General features: G+C 44.7%; 1 protein-coding gene across 1 annotated transcript in view; it reads left to right on the top strand.

The window, feature by feature from the left end:
- The window catches only part of SLC36A1 (solute carrier family 36 member 1), a 50,651-nt gene extending 30,809 nt beyond the window's left edge, over nucleotides 1–19,842 (top strand). Inside the window, exons 9-11 of the mRNA XM_004371292.3 lie at nucleotides 2,558–2,724; nucleotides 6,650–6,819; nucleotides 18,382–19,842. Coding sequence (XP_004371349.1) covers nucleotides 2,558–2,724; nucleotides 6,650–6,819; nucleotides 18,382–18,653 — 609 coding nt within the window. The 3' untranslated portion in view covers nucleotides 18,654–19,842. The remainder of the gene's footprint in view (nucleotides 1–2,557; nucleotides 2,725–6,649; nucleotides 6,820–18,381) is intronic.
- Nucleotides 19,843–25,507: the final 5,665 nt, after the last annotated feature.

Genomic DNA, 25,507 nt, shown 5'->3' with positions numbered 1-25,507 from the left:
TGCTTTCCATCTCTAACTTTTGAAGATAAAGTATGTAATTTTTAAATGTTTACATTGAAAACCCCTCCACTGCACACTTCTCTCGTAAGTTCTCTGAGGTTTCATTGTTTCTGAAAAGTAAACTGAATAATTAGTAGTTGTTAGGATTAAATGAGATGATATGTGTAAAGTGCTTTGCACAGTCCTTGACACATGGTAACCATTAACTAAATTTTTATTTCTATTTGTAATATTACTGATTTTATTATTAAATTAATAAATGTATAAATAATTTCTCTGTCGTAGAACACTGATGTAGTGTATCTTCTGTGTGTAAATGAGCCGCCTTCGCTCCTGGCCTAGCTTCCCGTCATTGTTGCTGTGACCTCACCTAATTCTCCTAAAGAGAAGAATCTGCCGCTCAGTTGTACCTAATTTAATTTAATTTATATTTTTCATAATAAAGGTCCAGAATTCTTCTCCAAGAAAAATTGTTTGCTCTGCTGGCCAAGGGCTGGGGAAATGGGAAGACCCTTCTCCTTCCATGACATTCCTTTTTTTCCTTGTTTGATTTCCCTATCACCTTTTATACTTTTTGAAAATCTAGAAGCCAGACAGTTTTTTTTTGGTCAAAATACTGAGGAATCACGCTGGTGGTATTGAAGGAATGTGTTGAGGCTTTAACACCATTGGGGAGGCTTTCTGAGTGAACTGTCACCCTTAGGTCATGATCATTGATTGTTCTGAGGACAACCAACCTTTCTCTTTCCTTGAGGAGTGTTTCACCCTTATTCACAAACACAAATGGCTTCCCTGCTGGTGGGTGGAGGCTGGAATGGGCCTGAATTTCAGCAATAAGAGTCAATGTTCCAAGTACTAACGGCTTAAAAGAAGAGGTTGATTAAATGTGGAAAGATTTCAGAGACCCTGTGTTCTTAAGAAACGTACTAAATCTATCAATTTTCCCTAACAACACTGTGCAGAAGCCGTTCTTTGCTTTATTTCATTAGTCAGGGCTTGGATACAGAGTCATTATGTAAACATCATTATCCGTTCCTTTAAGACTTCTTTGTGTTTTCTGTTTTTACAGTAGGAGGGAACATTGCTACTAGGACTCTTAGATTTGGATTGAAGGGTTTTCAGTGGGTCAGGGTAAGATGCCTGGCTGCTGGCGGTGTGTCCATTGTCCCCTCTGGGTGTTTATGCCGCAGAGCTAGGTCTGACAGAACATAGGGGAAATGGGCTCCCTGCCCTCTGGCTCTTTATACTCTTGATGTGAAGGAAACTGAAGGATGAATGTAGAAACTTCTAGTTGATACGGATTAACTGAAGCTTGAGACCCTTGAGCTGGTACGGGGGTCGGGGGGAGCACTGAAGCTGAAGGGAATGAGAGAGCTGTGGTGCCCCTGGGGTGCCGGTACCAGCTGTGTGCAGGAGTGTGGCTGGCATAGACCACTCTCCTTATGGCTGCAGGCACTCAAAGAAAAGGATGTAATGACGAGCCAAAGGTAGTGTGTGGGGTAGACATTGCTCTGAGTTGATTTTCCTTGTTCCAGAGCCAGTTGATAGCAGTTGTGAACCTCATCATGGTCACACCTGCCATTTGCTTTGTTCCTAAATGAACTTATCTTTATAAGGGGACCTTTTCTTTGCTAGGAGCCCTGGTGGCACAGTGGTTAAAGTGCTCGGTTGCTAACCAAAAGGTCAGTGGTTCGAACTCACCAGCTACTCCACAGGAGAAAGATGTGGCAGTCTGCATCCCTAAAGATTACAGCCTTGGAAACTCTACGGGGCAGTTCTACCCTTATAAGGTCGCTATGAGTCGGAATTGACTTGATGGCAACGGGTTTGGTTTGGGTTGGGTTTTTCTTTGCTTGAGCTAAAGTTGAAGAATACCCTTTGTTATGAGGAAGGATGCAGCAAGGCTCAGTGGTTTGAAATAGGATTCTGGAAATGGGGCTTTGTTATGGACCTGATCTGAGACGCGTATTAAGTCATGCTACCTCCAGGACCTCAGTTTCTCTAACTTGGTGGTTTAACATGTCTCCACTGCTGCCTGCCTCTGCTGAGGGAAGGACATTGTTTCTGGGAACTATAGTGGTGCTTTTCCTTGACCTGCATTTCTCATTCTTTGGACAGGTTAGCAGGGAGCTGTGATCTCAGTTGGGTAGAGCCGCCCTGTGCCATCACAGCATCCCGTTCCCTTTCAGGCCAGGCAGGCAGAGTGAGAGAGGACCTCCTGGTTGCCATGCAACTGATTCATGGGGCAAAGGAGGACACTCCCACCCAACAGGAATCCTACAGCAAGAGGACAGAGCACTGGCCTGGCCAAGAGTCCTGGGCCCTAGTCCTCCCCCACCAAACAATGGGCTCTAGGACCATCTCTAGCTCCCAAGAGTAAAAGTTCTAATGAAACAACTTTTATTTGTTTGTTTGTCTGTCTAGTAAAGTACAGATGTGCTTCTGGGGAACCCTTGGGATAAAGAATTTACTTTTTTCTGAGGATGTTAATTTGTTGTTGGCCATTAATTTTGCTTTTTTTCTCTGCTTTCTCTACTCTCTCACTACTGTCTCATAGGTTCTGCCCCTGGAAAACAAAATGAAGGATCCCCGGAAATTTCCCCTCATCCTGTACTGTGGGATGGCCATCGTCACCGCCCTCTACATCAGTCTGGGGTGTCTGGGGTACCTGCAATTTGGAGTTCACATCCAAGGCAGCATAACCCTCAACCTGCCCAACTGCTGGTATGTGGTGGGGGATGGAAGGATGCCTGGGAGCACTGGAGATTTTAAAAAAGTAATGAATCCTAATGTGAATTCTTCTTCCTAATTATTTTTTTTTTAATTTTTATTGTTGTTAAAAATATATATAGCAAAACATACACCAATTCAACAATTTCTACATGTACAATTCAGTGACATTGATTATATTCTTCAAGTTGTGCAACCATTCCTACTCCCCTTTTCTGAACTGTTCCTCCCCCATTAACATAAACTCACTGTCCCCTAAGCTTCCTATCTAACCTTTCAAGTTGCTGTTGTCAATTTGATCCCGTATATATACCTGATTCTCTCTTAAATCAGCCCACTTCACTCTAGTCTACTGCTGGAGCCATCCCCTAGGCCCCCACCATCCCTCACTGCTGCCCACTGCGCTACCTGCTGACTAGTCTCCATGCGTAAGTCTTACTCTTTCCCTAACTCTGTTTTCCACCTTACTGCCCTTGATCTGATCATGCATTCCCCTATTAAAACCCCTTCAAAAACTTCCCTTTGCTTCTAAGATAAAGACAAAACCCTTAACATGGCTGCCAAGGCCTTTCCTGCTCTAGCCCCATCCCCACCTAATTCCTACTCAGCCAGGAGGGCTTCGCTTAGTTCATTCATTTTGAGAAACTTCTCTTGACCCTCCACCCCCCACAACTTCAAGTGTAGGTTAGATGCCCCTTCTTTGTGCTCCCCTAGCACCCTGTGCTCTGCTATCCTAGTTCTTCCTCCGTTGTGTTGTTACTGCCTGCTCACTTGTATCGTGACCTCCCTAAACTGTAAGCCCTGTGAGGGCAGGAACAACCTTGTTCACCTTGTGTCCCAGGGTCTGGCACAGTACCTGGCACACGACACTCACCCTGGGAATGATTTTTGAATGATAAGGAGGACTAAACTGTGAGACTGTGAAGCATTTTATGAATAAAATGGCATTATTGGGAGGCAGCTGGGGTGTAGGGGATAGAAGTGTCTTAGTTTAGAAGACTGGGCTTCGAACCTGGTTCTAGCTGTGTGGCCTTGGACAGATCACTTATCCTCTCACTATCTTAGTTCTCTCTTCTGAGAACCAGGTATAGTTATTTTCCCCCCCCAAGATTGTCATGAAGACCAAATTATATATATGGAAAGAGTGCTGTAATGCCGCACAGGTGTATGGATTAGTAGGATGCTGCCTTGAACTTGATTCTGTGTGTTAGATGCAGTGATTCCATAATTCCCATGGAGGCTGATACTGAATCATTTGGTTGTAGCTAAATGATAAACGCCACTTCTCCGTGGAAATCCTGACCCTGGAAAGGCCAACTATCCATTCCATTCACCTTAAACTAGTCCAAATAGGTGGGAAGAGGACGAAAATCTGCATTTGGTTACCGGCGTCTGCTGTGTCTCTGCTTGGCAGGTACAGGTCTGATTTGAAGGAGAGAGCATCTGATGGATCAGGGATATCGGGAACGTTTTGTGCTTCACTCCAACTGTCTTAGTCGTCTAGTGCTGCTATAACAGAAATACCACAAGTGGGTAGCTTTAACAAACAAATTTATTTTCTCACAGTTTAGGAGGCTAGAAGTCTGATTTCAGGGTGCGAAGTCTAGGAGAAGGCTTTCTCTCTGTCAGTTTTGGAGGAAGATCCTTGACCCTTCGGAGCTCCTCCTCCTGGGCAGTCTTCTTGTGGCTTGGCATTTCTCTTCCCCCACCTCTTGCTTCTTTCACTTGCTTGTTTAATTTCTTATTTCTCAAAAGAGATTGATTTAAGACACTCTCTACACTAATCCTGTCTCATTAACATAACAAAGGCAACCCATTCCCAAATGGGATTATAACCACAGGCATAGAGGTTAGGATGTACAACACATATTTTCGGGGGACACAGTTAAAGTTCAATCTATAACAGTAAAGGTTGGTTGATGCATTGTAAGGAAACACTGAGACATGCTGAAATACTTCCAGAAAAGCTAGCTGTCACGGGGTGTGTCCTGAGGAACAATGTTTTAAGAATAAACATTTCATTGTGGAGAACAGCTGTTAGCAGACACTGAGAAGCTTGCCAGCTGCCCTGGCGATCAGAACCATCTTTCAGTGCAGCCTGAGTGATCTGCCTGGGTGTGGTTTTAGAGGCTTTGAGCAAAGACAGATTGAGAAATATATTTACGCAGCATATCAGTATTTAGCCCGGGATGCCCTTATCAGCAGGGGACGAGGGACCAAGTTTGCCTCATGGCCAGCCAAGAGGAGCCCTGAAATGGGCCATCATTTTCAGACGCAGCTGTTCCTTTTCTTTCCCTCTGGTGCCTCTTTTTAAATTTCAAAGTGCTCCTGCCTTTCAAGAGGGACAGTCGGTGGTAGCTCGGTATAACTGTGTCACCCTTCCCCAGAAAATAAATGGATGGGGAGCAGCAGAAGCAGCGCACGTATTCTGAAGCCGTAGCTGAGCATCTGTCTTTTTCCTCTGACACCCAAACACAGCTGCCGTGATCGTTCTGCTGCTGTCAGGGTGCAATTTATTTGGCTGTCGCTGCAGATGACTCTCCTGACTCCGGACTTCCCAGCACAACAGAAGGCTTCGGTGATGCGCTGAGTCTAATTATGGAGTCACCAGCTGGTTTCTCCAAAGAGTCTTTATTATCTATTGCTGGAGCAAGTGAAACCTTTTTAACCAAACTCAGCCTTTCCCAGGGTGTTTTCCTGCTTATGGTGTCCCTGAGTGGTGCAAATGGTTAACGTGCTCAGCTGCTAACTGAAATGTTGGAGGTTTGAGCCCTCCTAGAGGCCTCAGAAGAAAGGCCTGACAGTCTCCTCCCTAAAAACCAGCCACTGAAAACCCTCCGGAGCACAGGTCTACTCTGACACACAAGGAGCCACATGAGTCAGAATTGACTCTATGGCAACTGGTAACTGGTCTCCTGCTTATAGCATACGAAAATCTGGGTATTAAGTTCAACAACAGAGAAACTCAGTGCACATTATACACAGAACGTACTGCTGCATTTAAATAGATTTCCAGCAAGAGAGATCAGACGTTTCCGTCTGCTTAATTCATGAAGTGGGGCTGTCCTTCGGAGCAGAGTGGCCCTTCCCTTTAATGGTCAAGTCAGATCTATAAGTACTTACAGATCACAGACGTTTTTCTCCTCTGTACAGTCCTGTGCACTGGGGTGATAATAGGAATATCCCATGGTGAGTCAGTAGCCTCACTGGGAAGCTACCATGAAACGATGGTAGGAAGGTGGCTGTAATGGGATGAAAAGATGGATTCTGCTCCTGCCACCGTGTCCTGCATGGTCACTGTCTGAGTCCTGGAAGCACTGAATTAGATGTGAAAGATATAAATAGGCTTGTTACTACTTTAATTTTATTTTCAATTGTTTTTATTTATAAAAGGATGTATGCTTATGGTGAAGTTTCTAATTGTTCAAAGGGTATACAGAGAAAACGAAGTTTCCATCCCCTCCCTTAGCCCCCAGTTCCACGACTTTCCATTTCAGACACAGCCATGTTAGCAGTTTGTTGTGTTTTCCTGATGAAGATGTTCAATGTATGTAAGAAAGTAATTGGGTTGGGGGGGGTTGTTGTTTTCACCCTCCTTTTCATTTTTTTGTTCACTTAACAGTGTATCATGGAAATAGTTCCATATCAGCAAGTTGAGTTCTGTCTCATACTTGTAAACAGATAGATAGAGACGCAGTGACTTATTTAACCACTTCCCTATTTATTAGCATTTAAGCATTTTCAGTCTTTCATACTTAATGCTGCAGTGAAGTATTTTGAATGTAAGTTTGTGTGCACGGGTGCAAGTATATCTTCAGGATACATTCCTAGCCGTGTGCATTTGCAACTGATAGGTATTGCCACATTTGTTGTGGGACCAGTTTGCAGGTTTCTGAGAGGATCTTGGCTCTCTCTGCAGGTTGTACCAGTCAGTCAAGCTGCTCTACTCCGTTGGCATCTTCTTTACCTACGCCCTCCAGTTCTACGTCCCTGCGGAAATCGTCATCCCCTTTTTTGTGTCTCGAGTGCCAGAGCATTGTGAGTTAGTGGTAGATCTGTTCATCCGCACAGTCCTCGTCTGCCTGACATGTAAGTAAAGACAAGATAATGGCCTTATTTGTTTTTTCCCAAAGGATGCCCAGTCCCTCGGGCTTTCATGAGAGAGACAGAGAATATGTGTTGTGGTGACACTGCCTATACTGTGTAAGCAGAAATCTTAGTACATTGTCTCAGTTTCAGAGTTGAGGTACAGCCAGAAAGTGGAAGTCATCTTAAGTGAATAATTATATGGAGCCCTGGTGGCGCAGTGGTCAAAGCAGTCAGCTGCTAACCAAAACATCAGCAGTTCAAACCTACCAGCTGCTCCACGAGAAAAAAATGTGGCAATCTGCTTCCATAAAGATTTACAGCCTAGGAAACAGTTCTACTCTGTCCTGTAGGGTTGCTGTGAGTCAGAATCGACTCAGTGGTAATGGGTTTGGTTTAATTTTTTGGTACTCTTAAGAGGAGCCCCTGGGTGGTTAACAGTTAACGTGTTTGACTGCTAGCAGAAGGTTGGAGGTTTGAGTACACCCAGCGGTGCCTTGGAATAAAGGCCTGACAATCTAATTTAAAAAAAAAAAAAAAAATCAGCCTTTGAAAACCCTGTGGAGCCCAGTTCTACTCTGACTCACGTGGGGTTGCCGTGAGTCGAAGCTGACTTGACAGCAATTGACTTTTTTATACACTAAAGGACAGGGGATGAGGACCGAATAGTTTAAAGATACAGTATAAAATACTGTGGACATAGTGATGATTCAGGGTAAAGATGTACAATAACTATCCTGTATAAAATAAGATAAAAGTCTAAGAGCCGTTTAACCCATATCCTTAATGAGCATAGGCTACTTTGGTAGAGGCTGAAGGTTTGTTTGTTTTGTCAAATAATTGTTTTTCCAGTGTGACAATTTTTTCCTTAGATGTTATTTTGAGCCTGTCTGATACTGTGCTAAAGTTTTTTTGATGCTTACGTTTTCTAAATGTGCATCTTAGAAAGTTTCTACTGATTAATCTAGGTGTTTGATTTATCACTTTGTATTTTATTCCCCTTCCCTCACCCCAGCCCCCAAGAGGTGTGAGTTAAGAGATAGGATGTCACCCTTTTTGCTATTGGTTGAAACCAGTCTAAATTTAAAAAAGGAAAAACATTTTTTTTTTTTGCAGCTTCTGTGGGTTGGTAAAATAGAGAACCCCTGAACATATTGGTCTATAATATCTCATTTAAATTTCTAGGAAATTTACAGTTGCTTTCCAAATTGAAATGCTTGAATCATAAATTTGTCTTTTCTGGCTGTATTTGGCTTTGTTTATTTTCTTCAAGTTTGATCTTTGGGGACAAGAGCCTTTTTGCTTATTGTATTGAGACTTCTCTGGGAATTTCCTTAAATTACTCAGTCTGAGCTTCTGTCTTTGGTATAAAGATAGGTCTCTGATTTAATTGAGCTGGGGTGGAATTTTTCGGCAGTGAAAGATATGTGAATGTTGTCTGCCGTTTGCTCATAGAAATCAGAAATGGGTTTATTAGCTGACGGCTGGCAAGAGAAGGGCAGGCAAGAGGCTATCCTTTCCTCCCATCTATCTGAGCAAAAAGTGAGTAGTGGACTCAGGCCTATCCCCAAATGAACCTCTTCAAGCCACCTGCAGATGTTTTCCTCATTTTACTTCAGGAATAGTGGGTGGAAGCCCAGCATCCTGGACCTCTGTGTGCAGAGAACTCCCTGGAGCCCAGGAAATGAAGGCCTCTGTACCCTTCTGATTTGATCCTGGGCAGTACTCCTCTAAGGATTGGTAGAGGAGGGCGAATATCTTAGATTTGCCAGCCCCAGAGAGATGATCCTAAGAGTCCAGCTGCTACTTTGTAGCTTTTATTTGGCAGCTTCAGGCCCTCCCCTAGATGAGCCTATAGAAGCAACCCAGTCTACGCGCCACCTAATCCAGTGCCCAGGGCTGTCTAAAGGCAAGCTGCTGCTCCCAGGGCAACTGAAAAGGAGGGAACATGAGATACCTTGCTTTTCTAGCAAATTGCCTTAATGAGCACTGGCAAAATAGGATGCCTGGACCCTTGATTTTAACCCAGTCCTCTGCCAGCAGCTCTAGATGGATTGATTCGGATATGTATGTTTCCACCTCTAAGTGTTGAGGAGACAGCCTCTCTGTGTATCATATTTATATGTCAACTCTTAGAACCCCAGTTCTTGAATCCAGAGGGCATTGGAAGAAAGGATGGGGTGGTTCACATAATTTACTTTTCTCAAAGTGGTTCCTCTAGATAAAGTAGGTCTGTAGGTAAAATGTTGTATTACTGACTACACAGTCCCTTCTCCCTGCCCCGTAGGGCTGGGGCAGTGATGCGGGGCCTGATTCCTCCCTCTGCCCCATTTTCTCCTCAAGCCTGGCTTAGCCTTCAGTAGCATATGGCTTGCTTTCTGCCAGGTGTCTCTCTGCTATGCCCTGCAGGAGGTGGCGGTCTCTGATTCATAGACCTGGCGTTGTCCTTAGATGCCTCCTGATTTTTGGTTTACTTTTCCTGGCTCTGCCTGTGGGTCTCATCTCCCGTCCACAGCGTGATGCTCAAAGGACATGAGCTGCTTTTGATCTTCAAGAGCAGTTGACATTTTCCCCCTTCTCCTGTGATCTGTTGTGATTTAGTGTTGTGTTGTCATCCTGTTCAAGAAGGCAGCCCCCTCATCTCTGAGCACTCTGGCTTCTCTCATCATCCCTGGAGACTTTGAAGTAATTATGGGATTCAGTAGAGGCATTCCAATGTAGCACCAATTTAAATGTATTTTTGTGAGTTCATTTTGTTCTTTTTCCCCTATTTCTTCAGATCTTTTGGCAGAAGGTTGATTGGTGTGGGATTTTAGATCTTTGATGGAAATAATTGGTTTCACTTATGCCCATGAGTTGTAACTGCAGCTAATGTCATCACTGTTTCTGGAGCTTTCCTGTCTGTTCCCCAGCTTTTCCTCCTCCCCCTTTCACCTTCTATCACCAAGGGGAGCGGGGAGATTTGGTCCAGCCTCATTTTTTTCCACTTAGAATTCATCTCTCTCACCACCACTCCCACCCCCAAAGATGGCCACAACTGATGTCTAATTCTCAATGCTTCATTTTTGGCCTGTTGGAGAGGAGGGAAAGGGACAGTGAACATTTCATAGAATGGTGCTTATTTTGTTATGATTTCGTATGGGACAGGATTTACTTCCAGCTCCTGTTTTTGGAATGCAGCCTCAACAGGTCCCCTTATGTTCAGAGCTTATGTAGGAGGAGAGGCTGGCCCCACAAGGAGGAGTCAGGAGATGCAGGATGAATAGTTTCTTTGGATTCCTAGAGTCACTAATCTGTCCTTCAAGAATTCCTACCAGTTCTCTGTGGCATTTGCCATGTGAGGCACCTTACTTTAGTTAGGTACAGAAAAGTTGTGGTTTGAGTCTACCCAGAGGCACCTTAGAAGAGGCTACCCTAGAGGACAGAGTAGAACTGCCCCACAGGGTTTCCAAGGCTGTAAATCTTTACAGAAGCAGATTGCCACATCTTTCTCCCGTGGAGTGGCTGGTGGGTTCAAACCGCCGACCTTTTGGTTAGCAGCTGGGTGCTTAACCACTGCGCGACCAGGGCTCCCTAAATATTTCACAGCGGCATCATGTTCCGTTGTATTGCTGGGTCATATTTACTAAACTATTCCTTTAAAGTTGGACTTGTAGATTATTTCCCTTGCTTTTGTATTGCTTTGTTTATTTATACCTAAAGCCAAACCCATTGCCATCAAGTTGATTCTACTTCATGGCAACCCCATATGTTACAGAGTAGACTGTGCTCCATAGGGCTTTTTTTTAGCTGTAATCTTTTTGTTGTTGTTGTTGAGAATATACACAGCAAAACATACACCAATTCAGCAGTTTCTACAGGTACCACTTAGTGACATTTATTACATTCTTTGAGTTGTGCAGCTATTCTCACCCTGCTCTTGAGTTGTTCCTCCTCCATTAACATAAATTCACTGCCCCATAAGGTTCCTATCTAATCTTTCAAGTTGCTGTTGTCAGTTTGATCCCATATAGATAGTTCTTAAAAGAGCATAATGCTCAAAGCAGACATTTTTTACTACTTAGGCTAAACTATTGTTTGGTTTTAAGAAGACTTCAGGGGATATTTTTGGTTTAAGGTTTAAAGATTATCTCAGGGCAGTAGTTTCAGGGGTTCATCTAGCCTTCATGGCTCCAGAAAGTCTGGAGTCTGTGAGAATTTGAAATTCTGCTCTGCCTTCCGCCCCCTCCCCCCCACCTTTTATTTTATTGTGCTTTAGGCGAAAGTTTACAGCTCAAGTTAATTTCTCATTCAAAAATTTATACACGTTTTGTGACATTGGTTACAATCCCCACAATGTAACAGCATGCTCCTCCTTTCCACCCTGGGTTTCCTGTGTCCATTTGTCTAGTTCCTGTCCCATCCTGCCTTCTTGTCTTGCTTTTGGACAGGAGTTGACCATTTGGTCTCGTATATTTGATTGAACTAAGAAGCACGTTCCTAACGTGTTATTTTTTGTTTTATAGGCCTGTCTAATCTTTGTCTCAAAAGTGGGTTTCAGGAATGGTTTCAGTTCTGGGTTAGCAGAGTGTCTGGGGGCCATAGTCTCGGGCGTTCCTGCAGTGTCTGTTGGACTAGTAAGTCTGGTCCTTTTTCATGAATTTGAATTCTTTTCTACATTTTTTTTCTGTTGTATCTGGGACTGTCTTCTGTGATCCCTGTCAGAGTGGTCATTGGTGGTAGCTGGCCACCATCTAGTTCTTTTGGTCTCAGGCTAGTGGAGTCTCTGGTTCATGTGGTCGTTTAGTCCCTTGGGATAATATTTTACTTGTGTCTTTGGTTTTCTTCATTCTCCTTTGCTCTGGATGGGATGGGACCAATAGATGTATCTTAGATGGCCACTTGCAAGCTTTTAAGACCCCAGACACTACTTACCAAAGTGGAATGTAGAACATTTTCTTTATGAACTATGTTATACCAATTGACCTGGATGTCCCCTGAGACCATGGTCCCCACCCCCAGCCCCAGCTACTCAGTCCCTCAAAGTGTTTGGATGTGTCTAGGAAACTTCTATGCTTTTGCTTTGGTCCAGTTGTTCTGACTTCCCCTATATTGTGTGCTGTCCTTCCCTTCACCAAATTTGACACTTGTTGACTATGTAGTTAGTGATTTCTCCTCTCCCTCCCTCCCCACCCTCGTAACCATCAAAGAATATTTTTTTCTGTGTGTAAACCTTTTCTTGAGCTCTTACAATAGTGGTCTCATACAGTATTTGTCCTTTTTTGACTGACTTACTTCACTCAACATAATGCCTTCCAGATTTATCCGTGTTGTGAGATGTTTCAGGGAGTCAACATTGTTCTTTATCATTGCGTAGTATTCCACTGTATGCAGGTACCATAAATTGTTTATCCATTCATCTGTTGATGGGCATTTAGGTTGTTTCCATCTTTTTGCTATTGTGAATAGTGCTGTAGTGAACATGGGTGTGCATATGTCTATTTGTGATGGCTTTTATTTCTCTAGGATATATTCCTAGGAGTGAGATTGCTGGATTATATGGTATTTCTATTTCTAGCTTTTTAAGGAGGCACCATGTTGTTTTCCAAAGTGCTGGTACCATTTTACATTCCCACCAACAGTGCATAAGAGTTTGAATCTCCCTGAAATGTCTCCAACATTTGTTATTTTGTGTTCTTTGGATTAGTGCCTGTATTGTTTGGGTGAGATGGTATCTTATTGTAGTTTTGATTTGCATTTCTGTAATGGATAATGATTGCAAGCATTTCCTTGCGTCTGCTGGCCGCCTGAATGTCTTCGTTGGTGAAGTGTCTGTTCATATCCTTTGCCCATTTTTAATTGGATTATTTGTCTTTTTGTTGTTGAGACATTGAAGTATTTTGTAGATTTTTGAGATTAAGCCCTTGTCAGATATGTCATAGCCAATTTTTTTTTCCCAGTCTGTAGATTCTCCTATTACTCATTTGGTGAAGTCTTTCGATTAGCATAAGTTTTTAATTTTTTAGGAGCTCCCACTTATCTAGTTTCTCATCTGGTATTTGTGCATTGTTAGTTATGGTTTATATACTATTTATGCCAAGTATTAGGGCCCCTAGAGTCATCCCTAGTTTTTCTTCCATGATCTTTGTCATTTTAGATTTTATATTTAGGTATTTGATCCATTTTGAGTTAGTTTTTGTGTATGGTGTACAGTATGGATCTTGTTTCAGTTTTTTACAGATGAACATCCAGTTATGCTGGCACCATTTGTTAAAGAGACTGCTTTTCTCCATTTAGTGGACCTTGGCCCTTTTGTCAAATACCAACTGCTCAAAGGTGGATAGATTTACATCTGGGTTCTCAATTCAGTTCCATTGGTCTGTGTGTCTGTTGTTGTACCAGTAACAGGCTGTTTTGACTACCATGGGCATTTTCTCCCTTGTGCTCAGGACTCATCTATAGAATCTTTGATCAGAATGTTCCATAATGGTATTGGCTATATCTTTATGAAAGCAGATCACCAGGTCTTTCTTTTGCAGCACCACTGGGTGAGTTTGAACTGCTAACCTTGTTTATTTATACCCCCACCTAAATGAAATCATATAGTCCAAGACTATTGTTAATTTTAAAGGCAGATTTTTAGACACTGAAGAGTCATATAAGGGGGCTTTACCAGCATCCATCTTAATAAAACAGCAGAAAGAGCTTCTGGACAAAGGAGCTGTAAGTGTCCCAAGTATTTCTGTAAGTGTGTGTTTGTTCTTTTAATTGCTTTATGCTTCTCTTGTGAATAATTCTTCTCCTTCTGTTGCTGGTCCAAAACCACAGGCTCTGGAATACCAGTCAGTTCCTCCTCTGATCATGACCATTTGCCTCATGTTGCTTCAGTAGTTGCAAGACCATATTTTCAGTGTCTCTTAACCCAAAGGAAAAGTGTGTTGTAATACCATTGGAGCCCTGTTGACTAATCATGTGGCCCAGTCCAGTAGTCCTCAGCCCTTTTTGCTGTGCGTGCTGCAGAGGCTTTGTAACGGCCCCTTGGGAATACCTGGCTTCCTTTTCCAAGTGGGGGTTTAGGGGGAGAGGGGAGAAAGGAGTCTTGGTAGGGAGTGTGCCCAGTTGACTGCTTCCTGAAATCTTTACCTCTTGATTTTCTCTTTCTAGGGAACTTGAACTCACAGAATACAGACATTTAGGGCTGGAAGGGGTCTTAGTTGCCCCTGTATCTCATGAAGAAAAGTCTGTTTCTCCTAAGTAGCTGATTCTTGCCTCTAGAATTAAAGCTGTTTGCAAAACAGATACCCCTGCCTTTGGACCCTTGGGACTATTTATACTAATTTGGCTGGAGACTCTTCTTCTCCTCTCTCCCAGATTCGTGGGAGGTGTACTTTTCTTGCTTCTTCCTCCCACCCACCCCCAGTTATCTTTCTTCACTGTCAGCTTTATTTAGGGTACAGTTGTAGTATTTGGCTTAGCTGGATCAGATGAGAAACTTCCGTTTGCAGCTCTGTGGTCCTGGCTTTAAGAGAAAAGTTTGCCTCTGTTTGAATCTCTGTTAAGGAAATTTTTATTAAGCATGCTCATCTTGTTTATCCCTTGGATTAAAAACAAGGACCAGCTTTTAGATCGCTTTTAAAATATCATGATGGAGTAGAAGATCTCTGACTGCTCTGAGTAAAGGTTCTGATCAAACAAGCTTCTGTTTCTGTTTCCACTTAACTCTTCTCAGAGTGGAGCACGTCTCTGACTCCACTCAACCCGAATCACAAAGTGACCATGTAGCCTCCCAGGTTAATGGCAGAGAGACCGAGGAAGAGGTGGCAGACTTGCAGAGCAGGGTGGGGCCGGCCGGCTGTCTGCAGTCATCTCCTGCCAGGTGCTCATTTCCTCTGGTTAAAAAGGATTGCCTTCTCTCGAGCTGGCTTGAGCGTCTGCGGAGACCAGGACCTGGTACCGGAGGAATGATTAGACTCCCTTCAATGGTACAAAACCAGGTGGGCTAGAAACTACCTTTTTGACACAGCCATGTGTTCCCAGAAGGGAATCGCATTGCCCAGCTCTGTGTCTTCTTGAGCAGCCCGCACATTTCGGAGTTCGCCCATGAGCTGAGGGACGTCTCCCAGATGCATTCCTAAGTGACTAAGACTGCATTTTACAGTTCCCTAAAACGTCTGAGTTGGATGAGACTTCAGAGATCATCCAGTATTACGTGACTGCATGTAAACGAATTGAGGCTCCGATGGTGAGGGGGTTTGCCCTGGGCCACGCAGCTTGTTACAGTGCCAAGACTGATGATAATATGCGCTGCCATTTATGAAGCACTTATTATGTGCTTAGTACTCTGAGCTCTGTACATGAGTTCTCTCATTTGAGCATCCTCATTTATCAGTTGTAGAACGGGGTCCTTAAGAGGTTTAGTAACTCCCTGGGAAGTGGGGGAGCAGAGATTGTAGCCTAGGACTCTTAACCACGTTCCTGTACCTCCCTCGCCCTGGGGCTCAGGTCTCCTGATGGCTGCCTCAGTGCCGTGTCCACCTACTGCTCTGTCACATCAGAGCACCTGAGCCATCACTATGAGGTTGGCATTGGACAGATGGACAGCCAGGCCCCAGAGACAGCACGTGTCTTAGTCCAGGTAACACAGCAGATCAGCTCTTGTTGAGCATTAGGTTATCCATAATAAGGATGCCATTTTGTCATCAGCCCACAAACTCGTTTAATGGTTTTGGAGTTATCTCCAATTTCCCTCCAACCCTGAAGGTTTGGGAGATGTCACCAACTCTGTTGCTTAAAAATAGCTAAGGACTAGAACAGACTACCACATTTTACACAAATAACGCATGCCTTCAATGTTTGTTTGCCACCGTGCCCTCCTCCCGTGAGTTAAAAAAATTTGACATAGCGGGCTTACGAAAATACCTTGGGTTGGGGGGGGAACAGTTGGCAAGCAAATGTAGAAGACATGCATTATTTGTGTAAAAATACAGTATTCTCTCTGCAGAGTAAGTTAAAAGCCTGTGTTTTTTGTATACTTTTTGTTCACCTTCTGAAGGTTTTTAGAACAATGAGAACGTTAATGGGTAATTGCCATTATGGTTGATTAGTATAAAAAGGAAAGATGAAGAGATTATGCCAGTGTGTAAAACAGTGACAGAGACAGATCTGAGACTCGATATGCCTGTACCATTTTGTTATCAGCCTTTGGAACCCTTGTCTGATTTCGTTTGACAAAGCAGAAGGAGATCAGGGCTGATTGTGTACTGGATTGTCAACCAAGTGATTGTGGTGCATCCTGGGAAAATAAACCTGAATATCTAACTCCCCTAGTTATTCACCGACTCTTTTGCTAATCAGCCAGATCCCCTGTTCTCCCTCCTTCTGCTGGTATCATTCTTTATTTCTTATTCATCAAGTCTATGGGAAGGTTACTGTACCAGTAGCTAGACGTCCTGGATTCTAGTCTCAGCTCTGCCACTTTCTATTATTTAACCTCTCTGAGTGTCTCTTTCCTTGGGGACAGTAACAATATGGTAAAGGTGTATACCTATTTGGAGTCCCTGGGCAGCACAAATGGTTAAGTGCTCGGCTACTAACCAAAAGATTGGCAATTTGAACCTACCCAGAAGCACCTCAGAAGAAAGGCCTGGTGCTCTGCTTCCAAAAGGATACAGTCTTGAAAACCCTGTGGAGCGCAGTTGTACTCGACACACCTGGGGTTACCATCAGTTAGAATTGACTCAACAGCAACTCTTTTTTTTGTTTTTGTTGTTGGTTTACCTACTCATTTAACTTAGGCGAATTCAATGAGTGAATGCTTAGCAGTGCTGTCCCATTAGAACTTTCTGTGGTGATGGAAGTGTACCATGTGTGTGCTATCCAATACAGTAACTACTAGGCACAGTGACTGCTGAGCCCTTAAAATGTGGCTAGTGCAACTGAGGAACAGAATTCTTAATTCTATTTAATTTAAACTTAAATGGCCATCCATGGCTAGCGGCTACCATATTGGACAGTATAGTTTCAGAGTAAGTGTGAGATAGAAGACATGAATCTGCTGCTCCCCTGGTGAGTCTTGGTTTCCACATGCCTCTCATTTTACAGTGGTATTATAGTTTAAAGGTATGTGTTTCATATAAAACCTAGATTCTAATGGCAGCCCAGCTCTTTTCATCTGGTGCTCAGCCAAAAGAAGCAGTGATTGGTTCTGGCACTGAAGGTAAAATTGTCTGCATTAGACTGAGATGTTCTGACAATCTCACCATTGCAGGGCCTTCTTCAGATAGTTTCCAAGCTTGATTGTGACTACGTTTTGGCTTTATGAAATGAAACTAGAACCAAAACCCCCGTATAAAATGTAATTCTCTCCTAGGGTTCAGGGAAGTAATAGATAATGCTCTGATCGTCATCTCAGTACTAAGGGCCATTGCCCTCCAGTTGGAGCCCAGCAGTGGGAAAGAGTCCATCAGACTATATTTGATTAGTAACGAGTTAATGATGTGCTTTTCATGAACAACAAAATATGTAATAGTGATGACAGTATTAACATGCATTACATGCCTGTCATATATTAGGCCTTTTGCTAAGTGCCTGTGTAGAACCTCATTTGATTGTCATGACATCTCTGTGATGTAGGAATTATGAGTGTCCGCATTTTGCTAACAAGGAAACTGGGGAATAGAAAGGAGCCATTCCTTGCCCAGAGTCACTCAGCTAGTAAGCAGCAGAGCCAGGATTCAAACCCAAGAGTCTAATTCCAGAGCCCATAATTCTTAATAAACTCATGAAACCTTGGCCTTCACCCACCCAGTGGAAAGATCATTTGGGTGGGAGGAATGGGATCAGCTGGGTGGCCAGTGAAGCCTCCTCCTGTTTGTTTTAAAAAGCACTGTCCGAGGATCTTGCCAGTGACTGGAGCCGTCATTTATGTGGTACAGGAGCCAATAGCATTTCCTAGTGCAAACTACCTTTCATCTTTGTGGGTTCCACCTTCCTCACATGCCTGTGGTTACATTTCAGATGCAGAGCCACTGGCTTGTCCTGGCACAGGGATGTGGTCACTGTTCAGGGCTTGGCTCCTGAGGTCAGTCTGCAAACAGAACTGCTTCCTCCTTTGCCTATATGAAAATGCTGTGCGAAATGGGGTTTATCATGCTATCTTTCCAGAAGGAAGAGGCTTTTATTCCTCTTTTGTTTCTTGTTAATCAGGTAGAAATGTGTTAGAGGTACCCTCGTTGCTCAGAAATTGTCTGCCTCCTTTTCTGCCCCTTTCTTTGGTGGACAGCAGATTGCCCTGCAGTATAATTTGATTTTTTCCCTTGGAAAGAGAGAAGTCATGCGCTATATCAGGAAAAACTGAAAGCCAGGTGATTGGAGCCAGGAGATCTGGGCCCCTCTCCCAGTTCTGCTACTCCTTTGCAGTGACCCAGCTCATTCCACGATGGGGCTTTGTTTCCTCATCTGCTGAATGAGCGGATTGGTCTAGATCATGTCTCAGTTTTCTGAGAGCTCTTCGTTCTATATGATGCACAAATGCATCTTGTAGCTCTGGGCAGGCCTGGGCAAACATCATGTCCTCTCTCCCTGCAGGCATCTTGGCCATCCTCATCCCCCGCCTGGACCTGGTCATCTCCCTAGTGGGCTCCGTGAGCAGCAGCGCCCTGGCCCTCATCATCCCGCCCCTCCTGGAGATCACCACCTACTACTCAGAGGGCATGAGCCCCTTCACCATTGCCAAGGACGCCCTTATCAGCATCCTGGGCTTTGTGGGCTTCATCGCGGGCACTTACCAGGCCCTCTATGAGCTCATCCAGCCAAGCAATGCTCCCATTGTCATCAACTCCACCAGTGCCTTTGTATAGGATCTCGGTGCATCCTCTGCACTGGCCAACCCCACCCCTATGTGTCCCCCCAGTACCTGTTCTCAGAGCTTCAGGTAAGCTCCAGGCTCTGGGGAAGACCAGGTTGCTGCCTGGGAACCCTCTACTTAGAACCTGCTACGCTGGGCCAGGTAGGCTGAGGGCAGAGGAGGGTGTGGGTAGCTGATTCACAGGAGGTACCACAAGTGACAGTGCTGTCACTGTTCACTTTTACATGTTTTAACCCAGAACTTGTCAGCTCTTCATCATGCCTCTTCCCTTCCTACCAGCCTCCTCCCTTCTGACCCACTTCCCCCAAATCATTCCTGTCTAACTGCTCGCTATATTTAAAAATTTTAGTGTCCCCACCTCTTATTTTCTCCTCTTGGGCCGGGCTTGGATTATATAAGTAGGAACTCTCCCTCTTCATAAAGCCAGGTCTATTGCTTTCTTATCTCTCTCCCAAATATTTTACCTCAATATTCTCTTCCCAATTCACTCTCCAAGGTGGGGCTGGACCTACCTAGTAGTTTACTCCCCAATGCTGGAGTTTTTAATCTTAACTCTCTCTGGCTTGATGTGACCCTTAGGACAACACTTTCTCTTCTCACAGTCCTTCATTGTGGGTCACGATACTGTTATATTCTTAGCTGCTTTAGCTCTTAAAAGATAGAAAGTACTGCCTAAATTGAAAACATTTATATTTTATTTAAAATCAGCTTTGTGTTTTTAGACTCTGTCTCTACATCTGGGTTTATGATGAATTGTTTCTTCCTGAGTAATCTTACTCAGCCACTCCTGCTAAAAAGAAAATTACTCCAGGAAATGTTTGCTTAGATTCTCAGCACTCTTGGCTGGGTACCTCAAAGATCTGAATCAGGACTAACCTCAATGTGTACCTCTGTGGGGAGGCATGGATTTTGCCTCCCATTGACCAGCCTGAGAAGTATCGGAGCCTGAGAAATTATCGAAGGACTCAGGAAGTACTTGCAATGCACTAGGCCAAGGGACAGGATAGCCAGGTTGGATGTGTCTGTCACAGGAAGCTTAGAAAATGCCTGGTTTGTGTGTTCAGGCGTCTTCACAGCCTTAGCCTGTGACAAGAGAAAGGAATGGCTGCGTTCAGTTGCCGTCACCCCGAGAGGACACCCACTCTGTTGCCGTGGGTGAGCAGTTGGTTATTGCGTACAGAGAGTGAAGTCGAGCTCCTAGTGTGTGCAGCTGCTGGTCTGACGCTATGCGTGGTGCTTGGTTGTTTACAGTCACGGGTAGGGCAGCACCAGTTCCCCTCATGACGCTGCCTCCATGACCTGGACCTATAGGAACCACTTGGCTGGGACACCTGTTCCCTCCGTTCTAAACGCTAATTGTGATGCCTGTCCTTCCCCCCACTCCCACCCCCCACATGCCTCCCTGAGTGTCAGAAATGGATTCTGGGGTGGCTCACCTCAAGGTCACCACTCAGATTTGGGAACAAGCTTCAGAGAAAGCAGAAGTTGTCTTGCCTTGCTTTTGGCTGTCTCCTCTTCCCTCTTGGTGTGAGAAGTATTTCAGAAGGGCATTCATGAACTCGTCTCCTCAGCTGTGTGTGCGTGTCTGTCAGTCAGAGTGATTTCTTGTCTCGAACCCTGCTGTTCTCTACTCCTGTCTCTGGGCTCTCTCTTAACCTGGAGATACAATTCTCCCTGGAGGTCAGCTCATGGAGAGAAGTAAATTTATCAGGGTTCTGTTTTTGTCTTTGTGTTCCACCAAGTTCATAAGGGCCGTGACCCACCCTCGTGGCCTTGGCTGCTGCTTCCTCTTCTCTTCCAAAGCAGACAGAGCTGGCCCCCAGGGGAAGGGGTGGCAAAAGTGGACTCCCATGTGCACTGACTCTTCGCCTACCTAGTAATTTATTAAATTAGGAAGACTTGATCATCGGTAACTTGTTCTCACTTGGGAAAATGACACGTTTCACCCCCACCCTTTCTGCTCCCTGGTGGTCACTAGCAGGTGCTTACGTGACCACAGTTCTAGCTGGAGTGAGGAGAGGCTCTGCCCTCTGAAATCTCAGACTTAGATGTTACCAAAGTGGACTTGAAAATGGTGTCTCCTGTGGGCAAGCCTGGGCGCAGCAGCCCAGCTGTTCACCTGGCAGCCTCCCCAGAGCAGTCCTGAGCATTGTTACCAGTGGGAAGGTGTATGCCACTTGGAGGGGGCCAGACTGGTGCCCTGCCCCTGTGTGCTCAGGGAGCTGCTAGAGGCAGACCCGTCCAGGTGAGCTCTGAGATTGGGACTTTGATGCCGGGGCTTGAGGACTGGACAGCAGAACACCAAGGTCCTCTGGCTCCATCCAGCCCTTAGCAAAATGCAGGCTGTCACTTCAAGGTCTCTGGCCCAGAGAACATGGTGAATGAGGAAACCGACTCTAGCTTTGGGGCATCTGGGAGCTAACTTGGGATGGCCTGGGCCCTGTTTGACCTCTTTCCTATGTTGCTGCTGCTTTGATAACTCAGATGCTTGGCTACTTCAGAAGAGCCAGGCAAGGCTGCTCCAGGTGTGGACCTTCCTAGCTGGGCAGGTGCACAGCTCTTAGGCGTTGAGTAGAGGGTCAGCCAGAAGATGGCAGGGAAGGAGGCCCTTCCTCCTCTTCTGGACGCCACCCTCTGGGCCAGCTCAGGATCTCCTCTGCTGCCCGCTGGACCACTTCAGGTAGAGAGCCCTCCCTGGGTTCTTCCCATTGCTGCTTAGGACCCAGTTTCCCACCTTTCCCTGTGCCCTGGCTCTGGTTCCTGCTGAAAAACATAAGCAGCATGAGTCTGATCCAGGAGCAACAGAGCAAAGGAGTGTGAGACTGGATCTACTGGACCAAAGGCAAACCGTGGGTTTTCTGGCGGGATACTGTTACGCCCTGTGGCCCTCTCCTCCCCCTACTTCAGCCCCACATTCCCATTAGTCCACAGGTGGCTTCTCAGAGCCCCCTTGTTGGTTCTCTCTTCCAAACGCCACTACTGGGAGCAGGTTTCCAGCTCTCAGTTGGCAATGTACTTCCAACTTAATCTAGGAACTTGCCCGGAAGAGCATGGCCTGGCGTCTTCTGTCCGCCTGCTCAGGAGCTGTCCCCAGTCACAAGTGCCGTTATTTACATTGTGTGGCCTCTCACCTGCAGATGCGTGTCAGTGTGAACATGTCTTAGCTTCGAAGCTGCATCTCACCACCCTCTCCTGTGCCTCCACCTTCCCGGCCTCATTCACTGGCTGGTGCCCTTACGTGCTCTCTGCCCCCATGGAAGGGGAAGTTTGCAGCTTTATCACTAGTTTTAAAGTGTTGATCCTGAGCAGGTGCCCAGAAAAGCCATTTTCCCCTTTCCTCTTCTCTCTTACTTTTTTCTCTCCAAATTGCTTCCCTCCTAAGTTGTAGAATGTCACCTCTGTTTCACACGACATGTTCACCCATTGTCTCTGGAAGTACAGAGTCTTAATTTATGTTTGTTTACAGCTCTCTCTGCCCACTGCTCACAGCAAGGGGGTCTGTCTCAGTGGGTTTTGTTTAGAAGCTGGTCAGATGCCCCCAGCTGGAACACGATGCTGCTTCCTGGCCGTGGAGACACTAAGTAGGCATGGCAGGCCTTGGTGATTAGGGAGCTCTGCTCTAAGTCTGCCTTAGAATCTAATTTTCCAAATGTACATTACAGATCTCCAAAACCATTAGGGGAAAAAAGAAGGGGTGTGGCTTGCCTAGGAAGTCATGGTCAGTACTTTCAGATAATTAGGGCTGCTGTTTGCTAGGCTGTTTGCACAGCATCAGCCCATTATGTTTCTTCCCTATCATTTGTGCCACTGAGTCATTCCCTGGCCAGAGGACAGAAATGGTGCTGATATGATGTTACCAGACTAAGGGGATGGAAAGTAGGGGGTGGGGAGGGTGCCTGTTGTAAACCATGTTCTTTTGTTTAAATCAGGGTGATACTGGGGAACTGTTTTCTTTTAGTGGACGATAAAATCAGGTGTCTCTGTTGTAAAACATGTCAGTGAATTTGTGAATAGGACAAATAAGAAAAAGTACCATGCGGCAGGTCCTGGGAACCAGATAGTACTGTTTATGTTATGTGCCTGCATAGATGTATATTTCCAGCATGGTATGTGTAGAGATGTGGATTGATTGTGCAAGAGCTTGTAGAAGATCTCGTTTCGAGTTCTGCACACGGATCATGTGTTAAACTTTTCCTTTTCAATAAATGAACTTTGTTTTTTATTTTTGGGAGATGGTGGTCTGCGTCTTTGTTTTCACACCCTTCTTACATCACTCGGGTCCCTTTACTAGATGTTAGGTTGAAATGTTTCTAGCTTGCATCACCGAGCTCATACAAGGGAGGGGTGTGAACAATAGAACTGGCCCTGGAATGGAGAAGTACTCAAGGGAGGAACTAGGAATGCTTTTTTTTTTTCCTCTTGGATAATTCCACCCTCCCTAAGTCTCCTGCATCTCTGAAAACTTAAGAATTTTCAGCCCTCTCTATGTACAACAGTTGCCATAGGCTGAATGGTGGCCCCAAAAAAGATATGTCCATGTCCCAGAACCCATGATGTGACCTTATTTGGAAAAAGAGTCTTTGCAGATGTGATTAAGTTAAGGATCTCGAGATGAGACCATCCTGGATTATCTAGGTTGCCCCTAAATCCAGAAATAAGTATCCTTGTAAAGAGAAAGGCAGAGGGGGATTTGGAAGGGAGAAGAGGAGAAGGCCATGTGACAATGGAGGCGGGGATTAGAGTTATACAGACACCAGCCAAGGAACACCTGGAGCCACTACAAGCTAGAACAGACAAGGAAGGAGTCTCCCCTAGAGCTTCTGGAAGAAGCATGGCCCTCCTGACACGTTGATGTCAGACTTCTGGTCTCCAGAACTGAGATAATAAATCTCTGTGGTTTTAAGACACTAAAAAACCCCGTTGCTGTTGAGTGGGTTCCAACTCATAGCGACCCTATAGGACAGAGTAGAACTGCCCCATAGGGTTTTCAAGGAGCACCTGATGGATTCAAACTGCTGACCTTTTGGTTAGCAGCCATACTCTTAACCACTACATCACCAGGGCTTCCATAAAGACACAAAGTTTGTGGTAGTTGTTTTGGCAGCCCCTGGAAACTATACAGAAGGTAACACCCAACTTCACTGAAGTGGGAAGATTGGTTTCAGGAAGGACACATGACTCCTTCCCTTTTTGTCACATTTAAGAGGAAAAACAAGACTTCAGAGCAGTCCCTTAGATGATTTCGAAACTGACCTTTGTTAGCTACTGAATTAAACTTGTTTAAAAGCAAAGCCCTCAAGGAACACTGTTAAAGTTTAACACCTGTACAACACTTCCCCCAGGGAGGGAGGTGGGGTAGGTTTTATGACAATTTACATTCTTGATATTATTGGAACTGAGGATCAAAGGGATTAAGTGATGGGTCCAAGCAGCAGAATTGAGATCCACACATGAGCTTTCTGATTCCAGAATCCAAGCACTTCCGAAGACGCTGGCTGCCTCCTCTTTTTATAATAGCTTCATGAGGGATCCACCTTGAAGGATTACTGTGAAGTTAGAGAGAATGATATAAAGTGCTAATGTGAAGGGTTTATGAAACATTTTCTGAAATATTAGCTGAATTAAAGGCTCAGAGAGGGAAGTAGTTTTGCTTTTTTTTTTGGTTGTACATTCATTCATTAATAGTCATCTTGCTCATTTCCTTTGTGCAAAGCACTCAATCCTTTTTAGATTGTCCTCCTATTCAAGTTTTTGTTCTTGCTCACATCCGTAACTAATGGCTGTAATTCCCTCTTCCAGGTAAACAAGGCCCTGCAGGTAAGCCTACTTCCCTGTTAGAGGCATTAAATTTGAGTGACAGTCGGCTGAATTAAGACCCTGAGCCAGGGCTATCTGCTGGGTAGGCTGGCTTCCTCAGACTTAAGAGCCAGTACTGCACTGTATTGATTACTATAAAAAACCAAACCCGTTGTCGTCGAGTTGATTCTGATTCATAGCAACCTTATAGGATAAAGTAGAACTGCCCCATAAGGTGTCCAAGGAGCGGCTGGTGGACTTGAACTGCTGACCTTTTGGTTAACAGCTGCAGCACTTAACAACTGTGCCACCAGAGCTCCATAGTCACATAACCCGTTGCCGTCGAGTTGATTCCGATTCATAGCGACCCTATAGGACAGAATAGAACTGCCCCATAGGGTTTCCAAGGAGTGGCTGGTGGATTCAAACTGCCGACCTTTTGGTTAGCAACCAAACTCTTGACCACTGTGCACCAAGGGCTCCTCGTAGTCATATAGAAGCCATATTATTGGGAAGAGGGATTCCTCCCACTTTATCTTCTTTTTCAAAATTGTTTTGGCTACTCTACGGCCTTTCCCTATCCACCACTTGTCTGTCAGTTTGTCGTACTGTGGCGACTTGCATGTTACTGTGATGCTGGAAGTTATGCCACCAGTATTTCAAATACCAGCAGGGTCACCCATGATAGACTAAGACATACTAGGAAGAAGAACCTGGCAATCTACTTTTAAAAAAATCGGCCAGTGAAAACTTTGTGAATAACAGCAGAGCATTGTCTGATACAGTACCAGAAGATGAACCCCTTAGGTTAGAAGCTACTCAAATACCACTGGGGAAGAGCTGGCTCCTCAAAGCAGAGTCGACCTTAATGACATGGGTGGAGTCAAGCTTTCAGGACCTTCATTTGCTGATGGGGCATGACTAAAAATGAGAAGAAACAGCTGCAAACATCCATTAATAATCAGAATGTGGAATGTACTACGTATAATCTAGGAAAACTGGAAGTTGAAAAAATGAAGTGGAACTCTTGAAGATCGATATCCTAGGTAT

Source organism: Trichechus manatus, unplaced genomic scaffold (assembly GCF_000243295.1).
Source record: "Trichechus manatus latirostris isolate Lorelei unplaced genomic scaffold, TriManLat1.0 scaffold00011, whole genome shotgun sequence".
NCBI lineage: Eukaryota > Metazoa > Chordata > Mammalia > Sirenia > Trichechidae > Trichechus > Trichechus manatus.
The sequence above is the reverse complement of the archived record's forward strand: the minus strand, read 5'-3'. Positions and strand labels throughout refer to the sequence as shown.